Raw genomic sequence first — 15,978 nt, 5'->3', positions numbered from 1 at the left:
CGCCAGCAGCAGAGGTACTGTGGTTTTTAGATTGCTCCTTTTCTGCCCTGTTTCCAGCATCTCTCCTCTGGAACCTCAGGCTGAGCCTGACCGGGGAGCAGACATTGGTGCAAAGGAATGCTGCCTCCACCCGCATACCTGGCTCATGGGAGTTTGTCAAGTGTCTTTCTGCCATCTGTGGGGGCGGGGTGACACGTCCTCACTCCAGGGCTGGTTTTTCACCTTCGGGGAGAAGCCCCCACTAGCTCCCTCCAAAAAAGGCTGCGAAGAAACTTTCGCCGGGTCCCCCCGCCCCCCAAGCCTCGCCCCCACCGTTCCCTCCCCGCCGCGCCCTTCCCCCAGCAGCCGGGTGGAGGAGGGGTGAGGGAGGCCAGCCCACTGTGCGCGCTCAGGGTCTTGCTTTTCTTCCAGAAGGCGGGCAGAGACGAGCCCTCGTCCAAGCCCCCGAAATCCAACCTCCCGGTCGGTCCTCGCCTCTCCGCGGCGCGCGCTGCCTCCTCTCCGAGGCGCTAGCCGCGGCCGCCGGCATTTGGAATTGTGCCCAGAAAAGGGGGCCTGGAGGAGGAGGAGAAGAGGAGGGACGGAGGCCGGCAGCGAGAAACGGAATCCGGAGTCCAAAACAGCGCGAGGAGAGGACCGGAGCGGCGGCGGCGGCGGCGGCGTCTCTGAAGGCTCCGCCGCTGCGCCTCCCGCCTGCAGTGCATCAGCGTGGCCGCCCTGACATCCCCGGGATGGTTAACACGGGGCATTATGCGCTGGTTAACAGGCTCCGAGCTGCTCAGCGACTTGTTTTAAGCATTTTCTCCCTCGCTCTCGCTTTTAATCTTGTCTCTAGTGGCGTGTGTAGGGGGGAGGACTTTATTTCCATTGGCTAAGCTCTCCCTTCCCACCCACATCTCTTCCACATCACCTTGGTGTCTCCCTAAATAAAACCAGCCCTCCTTATCGCCTGGAAAAAATCAGGAGCTAGAGTTTGAATGGGTTTTATATAAACACTCACCCCTGTCAGCTTGCGGCTGGGCTCTGAGGATAAACTCCCGGCACCCGGCCTGACGCTCGCCTGGGGTGTTCTCCCTTGGACGTCAGGGTTTAAGCTGAGCTTCGGGGACTGGGAACTCTTCTATGAAATTTGATCAGCCTGAAGCCGGTTGCGGAACTGCACAGGGTCCCCATGGACCTCAAGGAGAGCCCCAGCGAGGGCAGCCTGCAGCCTTCCAGCCTCCAGATCTTTGCCAACACCTCCACCCTCCACGGCATCCGCCACATCTTCGTGTACGGGCCGCTGACCATCCGGCGTGTGCTTTGGGCCGTGGCCTTCGTGGGCTCCCTGGGCCTGCTGCTGGTGGAGAGTTCCGAGAGGGTGTCCTACTACTTCTCCTATCAGCATGTCACCAAGGTGGACGAGGTGGTGGCCCAAAGCCTAGTCTTCCCAGCCGTGACCCTTTGCAACCTCAATGGCTTCCGGTTTTCCAGGCTCACCACCAATGACCTGTACCATGCTGGGGAGCTGTTGGCCCTGCTGGACGTCAACCTGCAGATCCCCGACCCACACCTGGCTGACCCCACGGTGCTGGAGGCCCTGCGGCAGAAGGCCAACTTCAAACACTACAAACCCAAGCAGTTCAGCATGCTGGAGTTCCTGCATCGCGTGGGCCATGACCTGAAGGATATGATGCTCTACTGCAAGTTCAAAGGGCAGGAGTGTGGCCATCAAGACTTCACCACAGTGAGTACTTGGTTTCTATTTTACTTTTGCGCTTGGTCTTCTCGAGAAGTGCCATGCTGGTGGTCTTTTGGTTGGTTTGGGGTCTCCCTCTGCTTTGGAGCAGGAGAGAATTATGCCTCAGTTGAAGGCCAAAAGAGGGTAGTTGGCCATAGTTGTTGGAACTGATTGGAGAAGTCTGCCTGCTAGGAGGGAGCACTGTTGTCTGGTCAGATGTGGGGGCCGGTGAGAAGGGAGCTTGCCGTGGGGGGGGTTCATGTCTCCAGATGTGCTGAGTTGGCCTCCTCCCAACCAGAGGGGGAAGGCTGACTTGTCTGTGGTCCAGGGCATTTGCTGTCTGAGTTGTATGATTGGAACAGCTTGTCATTGACGAGGTGGCATTTTCTCTCTCTCTCTCTCTCTCTCTCTCTCTCTCTCTCTTTCTCTGCTCGGAAGTTCCATCAGGCGCTGCATCCTGTGGGCTGGGCTGAAGCTAAAACCACCAGAGAAGGGGGTGTGGGGCCTCAGGCAGCCTGGCTGGTTCCAGTGGCTTTGGGAGCCTGCTGGAGCAGGTGACGCTGCAAAGGTGTGGAAGTCTTTCTGCTTCCTTTTCTGGTGTGGATTCTGAGTTCCGTGTGGGGAGAGGAGAGGCTGGGGACCCTGGGTCTCCATTGATGTGGTGGCAGGTCAGAAGCTCAGAGATGTGCAGGGTGCTTGGCCCACGTGTAGGATGGCCAGTGACATGCCTGTGAGGCTGAAGCGGTCCAGGCTGGCTTGTCTGGGAGCTTCAGCTTGAAACCAAAAGGCTCGGTTTGCTGTATGTACGATCGCTTAAAAACGTGGATGCGAGAGGAGTGGTGTGGGCGGGGGCGAGCAGCTGTGGGTTGAAAAGCCTGGAGGAGGGGTGTGGGGCTGAGTAAAGAGGACAGGGGATGTGGCTCACATTCGGATGGGGCTTCTTGGAGGGGCAGATTGAGAAAGGAGGGCTTCTCGGTTTGCCCAGTTAGTGGGCTGCTGAGCATAACTTGGCATAACAGGGCAGACTGCAGCTGCAGACAACTCCTTGCTTGCAGGCTAACCCGGGGCATCTGGTTCAGTGGGACCCTCCAGAAGCCCGGTGTGGCTGCTTCTCCCCTTGCTGTCTCAGGGAGAATTGGGAGCTTTGGAGTCTCAGAGCCTTGAGCCAAATTGTAATTGTAAGTTTGGGATGGCAGGTGTAGCAGTTGCAAAGGGACTGGACTCCGTCATCTGCGCTTGTCTGGGGCCCTCTGCCTAATTAAGACATCCCCTGCTTTCCTGCGGTGCATTCATTCTCCTGCTCTCAGACATACTCCCTACCAGCCTCTTGCTCTCTGAGTTTCTTTCAGTGTTACAAGCAGTCTCTGCCCACAGCCACTGTGCTTGCTGTTGGCCGTCTCTGATTCTGGAAAAAGCTCAGAGTGCCTGGGGGGCATGGCCTCTTGCATCTTTCAGAGCTGTTTTCCTGGGGGAGCCGCTCTGTATTATCCATTTGGAACACTGTGGGGAAAAGCACAGCAAAATCAGTCGTGGTGAATGCTAAAGAGAAAGTGAGTCTAAGCTGGGGAAAGGGACCAACAGTACCGAGAGCCCTTCTAAATAGAGCAGAAGAATCCTAAAACACGTTACACACAAAAATGATGTCAGGTGGCTTGGGGAGAGATGGGGAAAGCGCCTCCTTCTCGGAGGTTGTGACCGTCCCTGTATTCCACCCCTTGCTCTCCAGTGCTGTGGCTACAGTCAGCTCGACCACTGCACCGTGCAGCTCGAAATGCACTCGGCCGGTCCTCCGTCTGCCCGAACCCCCGTGGAACACAGACAGCAGAGAGAGGGTGGCAGAGAGAAACTGCAGTTGGTAGCAGACACTGGACAGTGTTCTCCAGCATTCTCATAGCCCACGTTCAACCAGTGGCTTCCTCTCAATTCATGACCAAGTTCCAATTCGAAGTAAAGGTTTTTGATCTCAGGCTGCTGTTTTACATTAGCCCATTATTTGAGTTGCCAGGTTCCCAAAAAGGCTAAAAAGGTCGGCTTTGAAAGCTTTAGCGGAGCCTTTGACTTCTCTAGGATGTGTCTCAACTGGTGAAGTTGCCTGGTGGATAAGGTTTATTACTCATGAGTGGAATGCCATTATTTGCCACCTTTACCAAGTTCGAGACTGATCTGGTTGAGTGTCCCTCCTTGGACTGACCCTCAATATATGAGCTCCCCCAGGATCAAAAGGGGGACGATCTACAGGGCTGGATCTTCAGTTGTTCAGGGAGGGCAAAAAGGGCACGTGCTCCAAGAAACCTGGAGAAGACCCCGCATGGGGAGCTGGTCTCTGTTAACCTGTTGATTGCAGTGAGCAGCCATGTTGAACCTCTACAAGAGGGAACGTGATGCCAAGTTTGTTCCAAGACCTTGGAGTAAGGGATAATCCTTCCCATTCCCCCTTGTGTCCCTGTCCTTTTCGGCCTGGGAAATAGGCTCCCACACCAGAAGAGGGCAGAGAGCCTTGCAGGTGATTGCTGAAGTGGGTTCGCTGGCTTCTCTTTTATTCTCTTTGCTGCATATCTCGCTCCATTTGACTTTTTTTTACTAGGCACTGTCTGGGGTTGTCCTATGCTGGGTGACTTCTGTGTCTAAGTACTGTGACTGGCCTATTAGAGAAGTTAAGTATGAGGGACGGGATGTCACAGGTGGATTACTTTTTCTGTTTTTCTTTTTCTGTAAAGCAAACCTAGTGCATCTCCAAGACTAATGCTTTCACATAAACTTTCCTTATTTCACGTTCTTAGCTGATGTGCAATGAAGTGCAAAATACTCTTTAATTAGTGAACGAACCATGATTCTAGCAGAGTGAAAGGCTGTTTGCGGGGGTTAAAAGTCCCCCAGAAGCCAGGTGTGTGGAATTCCAACTGCCGTGTAAACAGGTGTGCTCTATCTCATGCAAGTACTCTTAGCTCGCACCTGGGATGATATGATTTCAGAGAGATAGGCACATGCTTTTCCTTCCTGGGAAAGCAGACGAGGGCTTTGATTCCTTAATGTCTGTGCAGTGGCTTCCCCACTGACCCAGAATGGAAGGCAGGGGATAGAGATGAGAGCGTTGGACTGGGGGGGGGGGGGTGGAGTGTTCTCCAGCTATGATGTTGGATGATCTGAGGTCAAGATCAGGAGTAGGAAGACATAGGTTTGAATCTTACCTCCGTCATTTTCTAGTTTATTTTCTGGGTTGTAATTTGTACCATCTCTAGGCCCTGTAACATATGATAGTAATATGTCATTTTCTACCTCACGAGGTTGCCGCAAGATGAACCATATGAAACAGTCTATGTGAAGGTTCTTTTGTACATTGTGACAGCTATGCAGGTGTAAGGCAGGTTACTGTCACTATCAGTAAGAGGTCACTGTCCAACCGACCTGCCCTGTTTGCAGCCCACCATTGGAATCAATCGATGAGTAATTCTGTAAGGATAAACCAGGAAGGGGGAGGAGGCGGCTTTTCTTCCGGAGCCCCATGGGAAAGCCCCGTCTCACTGAGCTGGGGTTTCTTAGAGTGGAGGTCACGGTTAGACTCAGTAGTAACCATTGCTGACAGGTGACCTCTCCTCTGTTTGTGACCAGCACATGACTGTTTCATGTTGCTTCTCTGCTGTCGCATTGGGGTTCATCTGCCTTCACATTCAGGAGTGCAAATGACCCTTTCTTTGGCATGTTTAACCTGACTTCCATGGTTGTGTGTATTTGTACTTTAAACTTGATATTTCTTAGGAAAAGCATTTCTTTTTGGGTATTCTTGCACAAGGCTGGTGAATTCAGAGCTTACCTGAAATTACTTCCAAGCTAGTGTGTGAAAAAATGTGGGCTTTGGGGAGAGATCTGAGTTGGAATGATAACTGTTCCCTCTATATGCTGTGTAATCTTGGGCAAGTTTATTTCTTTATCTTTTTAAAAAATAAGGATAGCCATTTTTTAAAATTGATTTTTTAGAGAGAGTAGAGAAAGAAAGAGAGGGAGAGAGAGAGAGAGAGAGTGAAAGAAAAGGGAGAAGCAGGAATCATTGACTCATAGTAGTTGCTTCTTGTATGTGCCTTGACTGGGCAAGTCCAGGGTTTCGAATCCGTGACCTCAGCATTCCAGGTTAATGCTTTATCCATTGCACCACCACAGTTCAGGCTTGGGCAAGTTTCTTAACCTCACTCTGCCCACCTCTAAAACAGAAGCAGTACTGTCTACCACTTAGAGTCGTACTGATCCAGTGAGACGAGGTATGTCAAGGTCTAGCGCATGGCAGATGCTAACTGCAGGGCAGTCCCTTGCTTTGCTTAGTCTCCCACAGGACTCCTGACTGACCCTGTGCTTGACTTGGGTTTCCTTCACTCCAACCCAGTGCTCTTCCCACTCTTCCGTAGTGTGACTCACAACAGATTTACAGCATTGGCAACTTCTGTGTTTGTGGGATTTGTAATTCTCATAATATATGAAACTTTCACTTCTCCCAGTACTTTTGTTTATATCAGTTCTGCTGCCTAAACATCCTCTCCTTAGCCGCCATCTTGGCTTCCACACTCCAGCTCATGCTTGTGCTCAACCCAGGAAACGTGTTCCCAACCCCAGAAACGTGTTCCCAACCCCGAGAGGAGTTGAATGACCTGTGTACCAGGCACATGGCTCTTATCACAGTGCGTCACGTTAGTGCAGAGGTCGGGAACCTTTTTGACTGAGAGAGCCACGAAAGCCACATATTTTAAAATGTAATTCTGTGAGAGCCATACAATGACCCATGTACGTTATGCATTATCCAATAAAAATTTGGTGTTGTCCGGAGGACAGCTGTGATTGGCTCCAGCCACCCGCAACCATGCACATGAGCGGTAGGAAATGAATGGATTGTAATACATGAGAATGTTTTATATTTTTTACATTATTATTTTTTTTATTAAAGATTTGTCTGCGAGCCAGATGCAGCCATCAAATGAGCCACATCTGGCTCGTGAGCCATAGGTTCCCTACCCCTGCGTTAGTGCATACACATCCACTCCTTTGTCGATCAGCGAGGGAGCGTACTCTGTAGCAGTGACAAAGACAGGCTAGATCCTTGCCATCAGAGAGCTCACCACCCATTTCCCACCCCCTCCAGCTGGGGCACTAGTTGAGAGCAGGAGTCTTGCCTCATCAAACACATTCTCTGCAAAACGTCACGCCAAATAGAGACAGACATCAATTCCCGGTAGAGGGTTGTCGATTCAATAGTTACTTGTTATTTCCTGTACTGACCCAGAATTCTTTGCTCCTGGGCCTTTCTTACTTAACTCTTCTACTTTTTGTGCCTTGCTCTCTCCATACCTACTTATTTAAATCTTACTCATCTTTTAGAATCCCGCTCTAATGTCACTGTAGCCTTCTCCAGGAAACCATTGCCATTCCCTCTCCTCATGACCGCAATCTAAATGAGCCTCTTCCTCCTCTGTCTGCTGAACGGCAAGTTGGCTTATTCCTCTGTTAGGAGCAGTTGTTATGCTTTTTGCCTTGCATTCGAGTCAGGAAGTGTTTAGGCTAAAAGGGACTTTAGAGATAATCTAATTTAATACTTGAATTCTTTAACCACCGATAATTTTTACACCTTGCCTGTTTCTGTTTCTTCTCCCTGTAAAACATGATGGCTTGATTAACTTTTTATTCTTAGGACTTAGAACTGCTTAGCACCTGGTGTAAACTAAGCTCTCGGAATGTGTCTTCAGAGTGTGTGAAGTGGGCTTGGCGTTTTTGAATATATTTGACTCAATAGCTGGTATAAAGCAGTGGTAGTCAACCTGGTCCCTACCGCCCACTAGTGGGCGTTCCAGCTTTCATGGTGGGTGGTAGCGGAGCAACCAAAGTATAAATAAAAAGATAGATTTAACTATAGTAAGTTGTTTTCTAAAGATTTATTCTGCCAAACTTAGCAAAAATCCGACACAAAGTACTTGGTAAGTCATTATTATGATATGCTTTAACTTGCTGTAACTCTGCTTTATAAATTTTATAAAGTAAAGTTACTTCCCTACTTTATAAATCACCATGACTGTGGAACCTGTGGGCGGTTAGAAATTTTTACTACTAACAGAGATACAAAAGTGGGCGGTAGGCAGGATGGGCAGAGCATCGCCCCCTGGTGGGCAGAGCGTCGCCCCTGGTGGGCAGAGCGTCGCCCCCTGGTGGGCGTGCCTGGTGGATCCCGGTCGGGCGCATGCGGGAGTCTGTCTGACTGTCTCTCCCCGTTTCCAGCTTCAGAAAAATGGAGAAAAAAAAAAAAAAAGTGGGCGGCAGGTATGAAAAGGGTGACGACCCCTGGGGTAAAGCAAAGCAGCCGTTTTCAGCCTCCCTGTCAATATAGGTATGTGGATTCCTGCACTGAGGGGACTTGTTTCACAATTGTTATTATTTTAATAATACATTTTATGTCTTATTTATATGTTATAGAAACAATCCATGCTTATTGGCAAAAACCTGGGAAGGGTGGGACAGAATAAAGAAGGAAGAAAAATCGCCCATAGTAGCATGCTGGATATAATTACATGTATTATTTTGGCAATTTAGGATAGCTCCGTTTGGTCACAGAATGTGTGTATGTGTGTGTATCCCCATGTCTGGGATCACATCTGTACATCTGGTGCTGTGTCTGACACACGGTACACGCCCAGGCTGAGCCACCTTGCTCTCATCTTCTTGGTCCCCTTGGGTAGTGTCTATGGTGTCAGAGTTAGGACCTTTTACTCTAAAGGTCCATTTAGAGTGAAAATAAAATTCAAAGAGATGTCTCAATGGGTCTGATCACTCTCCTTTTTGTGGGACATGTTTTATCTCGTCTGCCAGAGGCATCCAGGGATAGTTAGAGAGATTCCCCTCTTAGCTCAGCCTCCTAGGACTTTAGGTTCATAAGTGAACACCAATGACTTTCCTTTAATGATACTTCATTGACAGCTGAGGTGTGCCTTCACCTGCAGCCCACTGCTGGTTGGATGTTTGCTCAGACAAACCAGAGATACATTCATTGATACCACATTAGATCCCCTGACTTGAGTCCTGAATTCATTTCTGGTTGAGGACCGATTCTGGTTCTCCTGGCACCACCATCTACACTGCTCACCTCAGTACATGGGTGTGGACCGACTCTCCCCCACCTATGAAATCTCTAGTTTTATGTCAGAAGGGTCTAAATCAGTGGTCCCCAACCCCCGGGCCATGGACTGGTACTGGTCTGTGGGCCATTTGATACCGGTCCGCAGAGAAAGAATAAATAACTTACATTATTTTCGTTTTATTTATATTTAAGTCTGAACGATGTTTTATTTTTTAAAAATGACCAGATTTCCTCTGTTACATCCGGCTAAGACTCACTCTTGACGCTTGTCTCGGTCACGTGATACATTTATCCGTCCCACCCTAAAGGCCGGTCCATGAAAATATTTTCTGACATTAAACCAGTCCATGGCCCAAAAAAGGTTGGGGACCACTGGTCTAAATGACACCTAATGCAAATTAGATGATTGCTCGTATTCCTTAAGATGCCTCGAAGTTTTGTGAGTATTTGCCATGTCCTTAGAGAGGGGAACCCCTGCCAAGCTGGGTGAGTAGTTTGCCATGGTGCCAGCCCTGGTTGGGAGTCTTCTAGTTTGCAGGATTTGAGGAGGTAGCTCTGCAGTCCCTGTAGAAGGAAAGCTTTCAGGGATGGACTAGATGGACTGAATTCTCTCTGATCTGATGAAGGGACAGGACAATGACCGGGGGCCGACTTTTACAGCGACCCATACCATCTATTTGCAGACTAAAGCTGAAGCTACTGGAAAGGCTACTGAATTAATGCCCCGTGGCTTATGGCGTGAGTCTATATATCTGTGTCTCTCTCCCTGGGACTTCTTCGACCTCAGAACTGCTGATGAGAGAAGGCCACCTGGGGGCTTATTGAATTGGAACTAGTCTCTTTCTTTCCCCCCTCTCTGCGGTGAGGTCCCTTTCCCTCTTTACAGAGTGTCTTTCCTTTAATGAAGAGATGAGCTCAAGAAATTCTTCTGTAAAGTGAGTCCTAGTTTGCTACTGATTTTCAGAGTAAGAGATCCCATTAAAAGAAATCTCCCCCCAAGACTGAAGTGGTAGCAGTTTGCACGAAGTTTGCCGTCAGAAATGTTGCTCCACAGAGCAGTTCATATTTCAAAGTCCCAAGTATTCCGCTCTCTCCATCAGAACGAAAACACGCCACCTGGGTCTAGAGCTATCTGGGAGTGTGCTGCAGGCTTTTTCTTTTTTGTCTGAGTATTTATGTTTGATGGAACTGGGCTGAAATATCAAACTTTGCCATCAGGGCCGTTTGAGCCGTGATCTAGTACAACCTGAAACCAACGGCCTACGCCATCCCTGCAGGTTTGAAATTTCACATGTCACACTTCTCCCGTGCGCTGATCTTAAAACCAGTTCAGACAGACAGACGGGGCTTACTGGTTCCTAGGTCGCGGATGCCTCCAGTACTCAGAAATACATGTTCCTTATTTGATACGTGGGAAATCCGTGCTAGCAGCCTCTATTCGGTTGGGAACGCCATCCTGAAAAGCATCGTCCTCTGGATGCTCCAGCCTCTTTCCATCTCCCCGCACTACCTCTCACGACGCAGGTCCATTCTCTGTTGATTACCTCAGTGAGCGTGGAAATTCATACTCAGACTAAATAAAGCAGAATATTCAGAAGAAACATAGTTACTTGGATTTAATTACTTCTGTTGACTGAGTTGCACAACCTTGGGCAAGGTCATGACCCTTTCTGGGCCTCAGTTTCCTCCTCTGCAAAATGAGGGTGTGCGAAGGAGGTGATTCCCAAGGACTTGCCCGCCTGAAGACCTGTGATGCAATAGAACATAATACAATGTATTCTCTGATCCCGCTTTTGTTTGTTGCCGTAACAATTTTAACTTATATTTGGGGAGGGGAGGGAGTTGGTGTTATTTTGTAACTAGATGTATTTATCCCTGTCTTTGTCCGCTTGTGTTTTTAGGTAGAGCTGTACAGCCGAGGCAGAAACCCCCTGGCAGTGAATTATCCATCAGTGGCTGTAGTGGGATAAGGGATACACAGAGCTACTGTCAAAACCCTGTCCATGGGCCATTATGTTTCTGGCTGCACCTCTTTGGTCTGATGGAATGTTTCAATCACGCTTGCTCCGTTCTGCCACTGTGAGTGGGGTTCAGCTATAAACGTGTGAGAGCATCTATGAGAGACGCTATCAGCATGCCGCCCAGATCCCCTTTACAGCTGCTGGGGTGCAGCTCCTGACCTCCCGGGTCAGGACTGAGAACAGGAACATGCCCTTAGTTGACTGGGGCTGTCTCTTCTGAGTAAGTCAGGAAGTCACATACCTCCCTACTGCCCGGAGGAAGCCAGTGGCGAGTGACTTACATGGCACTACAAAATGCCAGTCTTGACCAAACAAACTGTGGCGCAGTCTGCACCCCGGCGCTTCCCGAAAGGGGCCAGGCTGAGCCAGACTCCTCCTGCAGCCACAGTTGGCTACCTTTTCTCCTGCCCCGCCCCGTGGGCTTCATGCCCTTGCAGGCTTTCCCGGCACATGCCCTAGTAAATCACCTGGACCAGAGACCCCATCTCGGGCTCTGCCAGGAACCCAGCCTGTGCAGTGGTTGGTTTTAGTTTCTCCTCCATGTGCTAAGGGAGGATCACCTAGGCATGTGGACCTGTGTCTGGCTTAGAAAGAAGGAAATACCACTTTCAAAACATCTTTCAAACCCTGGACTTTGTACGTCCGTGACCTCAAACTGGACCCTGTCATTATTTCCAGGGGAGAATTTTCATAATTCAAATGAGTAGTTCTCTGATGAGGATTCACTCTTCTGGGCATAGCTGGTTTGTGCCTCTTTGACACTTTTTGCCCCATAAAGCCCTTCCTGGAGTCGCCCGTATCCTAAGAGCTGAGCCAGCCTTCCTCTCCCCGCTGCTGCACACTGCACACCTGGGGCCGCTCACACTGCAGCTCACACCTTTACCACGCCTGCGCTCCCCTCGGTCCCCAGCTCGGCTCTCTCTGAAAACTTCCCTTTCCCACCCCCCACCAGCCTCCACTGCCGTTTCTTCCTGCCTGTGCGTCAGTCTGGCTTCGAGCCACAAGGAGAGCAGGCTGCCTTTGAAGTTGGCAGTGGCTCAGACCCATCTATAAAAGCAGGAGGCAGTGAGCAATGTATGGTTGACCAGGGGTGATGCTCCTCATACGTCACAGAAACCATGAGTGATGAGGAGAGCAGGAGAGAACCGAGACTGTTTAGCCTGAAAAGGAAAGGGGGCGACTCAAGGCAAAATGATTGCTGCCTTCAAACACTTTGAAGGCAGCCACGGGGAAGAGGGATGAGGCTTTCTTTGGATGAGGCCAGAGGCCAGAGCTAGCCCCGGTGGGTGGGCAGAGTTCAGAGAGGTGGGTGCCAGCTGATTGGAAGGAGCCGTCCTGGGAGCTTCGAGTACCTGAGTCCCGTCGTCGGCTCCAGCTGAGGCCGTGCAATTGCTTGTTGGTTAGTGCTGTGGGGGTGGATCAATGTCAGGTAAAGAGTTGGATTTAATGACCTCTAAAGTTACTTCCAGCTGTGAGCATCTTTGATTTCTCCGGGGTCTGAGGTGAGGGCTATGGGCAGGTGGCATTAGAAAGAATTGACGATAGATGTAAGCCAGCACCTGCACCTGCAGAAGGAGCCCACTTCCCAATAGTGTGTAACCTCGTGGCTGAGGGTTTCAGAAGCTGGGAAAGGGAAGACTGCTGGGGGAGAGTCCTTGGAGGAGAAGCAGCAGGTAGGGATTCCTTCAGAGAGAGTGCGGGAGGTGTGGGAGGTGGTAGCCCGGGACTCCAGGGGGGCTGTTCAGTGACCTGGCCTCCCAAAGTGAGAATGCACAGCTCCTCACAGCAGTTCCCAGAGGAGTTTGTCATGAGCTCTGGGTGCTAGACATCACCCTGGAGAGCAAACCTGAGAGGTGCCTGGGCCTGGCCTAGTTCCACGTGGGGGCTGGAGAGACTGAGGGGCACACAGGTGAGAGGTGATGCTGGGGTGGGTGGGGCTAGAGATAGACCCAGCTCTAGGGCGGGGGAGGAGCCTCATCTCCCCGAAGGAAAGCCCTCCCAGGAGTACAGGGCGGTTGTGGCAAGTGTTAGCAGGACGAAGGGCCCCTGGTACCGGAAGTAATAGCATAATGAGATAAACATTTTAGCCTCATGCTACAATCATGGAATTTCATGGAAGACACACACAGGTTTCCGGCTGACATGACTGATAATGTGATATATAGTAAGAGATCTATATTTGGCCTTCATCTTGGGTTCCTGGCACAGAGCTTTGAAAACCCTGGGCATTTTCAGAGGAATTAGGCTGAGAGGAGCATCTTTTGTTATTTTTAATAAGCTCCTTTCAACCCTCCTGGAGTCTATGCTAGGACGATGACTCCCCATGGGCCCCCAGGTAGCATGAGGATGGGGCGGGGGGGGGGTGCTGATTGCCTAAGGAACCATGTGATTAGAGGGTGAGAGCTTTCAGCCCCACATCTTCAGGGAGGAGAGAAGGGCTGGAGGTTGAGTTAACCACCAGTGGCTGATGATTTAATCAATTATGCCTATGTAATGGAACCTCCATAGATAAACCTCTAAATGAAAAGCTGCAGAGAGCTTCTGGGTTGGTGAACACATGGAAGTGCTGAGCGGGTGGCATGCCTGGGGAAGGCATGGGGGCTCTGTGCCCTTGCCCCATCCCCTGCCCTGGGCATCTTTACCAATGGCTGTTCCCGAGTTATATCCTTCATACTAAACCAGCAATAAATAGTAAGTAGCTTTTTCTGAGCCAGTCTTGCAAAGTATTGAACTTGAAGAGGGGATCATGGGAATCCCTGATTTATAGCAAGTTGGTCAAGAAGAACAGGTGGTCTGGATTCGTGCTTGGCGTCTGAAGTGGGAGGCAGCCCTGTGAAACTGAGCCTTTAACCCATGGAGTCCCCACCAGTGCTGGGTAGTGAGTATCAGAATTGCCTGGTGTGAGGGGAAAACCCTCACAAGGGTTGTATGAATGAAAAACAGACCTTAGTGATGACCTTGTGCGATTTGTGTAACCTCCCAGGCACCGGCTTCCTCGTCTATAAAATAGTCATACTGGCACTTACTTCATAGAATTGTCTGTGAGCAGCTGAATGGAAGAGTCTAAGTGGAACTTGTAGCATTGAGCCAGATATAAAGTGTCAGCTATTTTGTTGCTGTTATTTTTTATTGTTAGGAAGATGAGATGGTGATAAAACACAGTGACAGGGCATCCAAAAGCAAGAGGATTTTTTTGGAAATCTATATTGACATCAGCAAATCCTGAGTATAGGGAATGGGGCTGCAATCAAGCCAGGCACCCCGCTCCCGTGTTACTGCTGGTTGTCAGCTACTGTCGAGACACCCAGGCCGTGTCAGAAATAGAACGCCTTCCGTCTGACCAGCACGGGGTAATTTACAAAACCTGCTAATTATTGTTAACATTCTCTGAGCACATACTATGTTCTAGGCGCTGTCCTAAATTAAGCACTTCACATGGGTAAACTCATTCAGTCTTTTTAACAGCGGCCCTATGAAATACGGAATATTTCTAGCTTTGCTCTTTGTATGGAGAAAAGCAAGGCTCTGAAAGGTTAAACGATGGGGACTAAAATCACCTGGCTGAGAACTGGTGGAAGGTACGCTGGTTCCAGATCCTTGGTGCTGTCTTTATAAGGTGTCATTTGAGCCCACCAATAATTCTGAAAGTGGAAAAGGTAACAATGTATCTGTTTCACAGTTGAACGTAGGCTCAGTGGGGTTTAGTTACTGCCATGAGGTCTCGCAGCAAGAAAGTGGCACAGTTGGGGATTAGAATTCATGCCTTTTGAGCCCCTTGGGGGTTCTCTGTGAAGACATCAAGCTTTTTTTGTGCAGGACTTAGCTGAGTGAAGTCAAGCCATTCATCAGCAATTCTTTAGCTCCAAAGAGTTGAAGTTGATGCCAGAGATCCCTTGATTTATCTGTATTCCTCCCTGGGGACCAGGAGCCTGGCAGCTACCAGAGCTCAACCAGCGCGGAAGAGGGGGGTCCCGGGGAAGCCTCAGCTTGAAGCTGTGGTGCTCAGGTGTACGTGCAGTCCTCTGGCTCTGACTTGCATCCCTTGCCTTCGTGCAAGTAAACTGAGAGAGGAGGCAAGGGCAGCCTTGAATTCTGTGGCTCAAGGCCGGATGAGGAGTTTTGTGCTGCAAGAGAATATTCCAAACCTTTTAGAACAAGACCTTTCAGCTACAGTTCCCACCTTAGAGGAGAAGGAGTAGCACAGATGCAGCCAAAAGACTGGCTCTGAGAGATAGCCCCCTCTAGACCGTTTCCTTTGGTGAATGAACAGGCAGGTGGTTTAGGGGCTGACGCCCTGCATCTTGGGTGCACTTGGTTTCCCTGGCAGCGCAGCCAGACACTGTGCATCAACTCTGTGAATTCAGCTTTTGCTTTTAAGTGTGGGGTAGACTTTGGATCTTGCTGCCATGCTGTCTGCCTGTTGCAGGCACCACATCCCCAGGAGCTGGGCATGTGCCTGCAGTCCTCCTGACCTTGCGTGTTGTAGATCTGCATGCGATCCAGCGCCGTCTCCTGCCCGGTCCCTTGGCTCGGCAAGGAACAGGTGGTAGGGCCACACAATTCCACAGCACCCTGTTCGGAAAAGTCGGGAAGTTGGGAGAAATCCCTTCTCACCAGGGTAACACTCGGTATCCCTTCAAGTTGCCATCTGGGAGGCTGGCAGGGGGGAGGGTCTGATGTTAGGAAATGACTTGTCAGTTATCAGATGTGCATGCGATTCTTCCCTGCTCACTCTTTCTGTCTCCACTTCCCCATTTTAAATTCAACTCTGGGTGGCGGAAATGATAACTTTAGGAGAAACAGATGTGCCTAAGGAACCAGATTGTGAGAGCTTGGCCTGGGGGAGCTTGAACTTCTTTCTGCCTTTGGCTCAGTGACTTCAATGTGAGCATTCAGTCCAGGTGTGCTCTGATTGACAAATTGGCAGGTGGCAGTATCTCACTATGGTTAAGAGCTGAGCTCCGGAGCAAGACTATCTCTATTCAAATCCCACAGTCTTACGCTGGTTGGATGGCCTTGGGCAAGTTAATTAATTTGATTTTGGGAGAAGTAAATAATTTGTAAACTACGTGGCACAGTAGACCTCAACCTGTGTGAGTTTCTTCTTACCCTTCTGCCTCTTGCCGTCT

General features: G+C 50.0%; 1 protein-coding gene across 1 annotated transcript in view; it reads left to right on the top strand.

Moving 5' to 3' along the window:
* Window positions 1-952: 952 nt before the first annotated feature.
* The window catches only part of LOC136392301 (acid-sensing ion channel 2-like), a 187,783-nt gene continuing 172,757 nt past the window's right edge, over window positions 953-15,978 (top strand). Inside the window, exon 1 of the mRNA XM_066364390.1 lies at window positions 953-1,730. Within this exon, the coding sequence (XP_066220487.1) occupies window positions 1,172-1,730 (559 nt within the window). The 5' untranslated portion in view covers window positions 953-1,171. The remainder of the gene's footprint in view (window positions 1,731-15,978) is intronic.

Source organism: Saccopteryx leptura, chromosome 2 (genome assembly GCF_036850995.1).
Source record: "Saccopteryx leptura isolate mSacLep1 chromosome 2, mSacLep1_pri_phased_curated, whole genome shotgun sequence".
Lineage (NCBI taxonomy): Eukaryota > Metazoa > Chordata > Mammalia > Chiroptera > Emballonuridae > Saccopteryx > Saccopteryx leptura.
The sequence above is the reverse complement of the archived record's forward strand: the minus strand, read 5'-3'. Positions and strand labels throughout refer to the sequence as shown.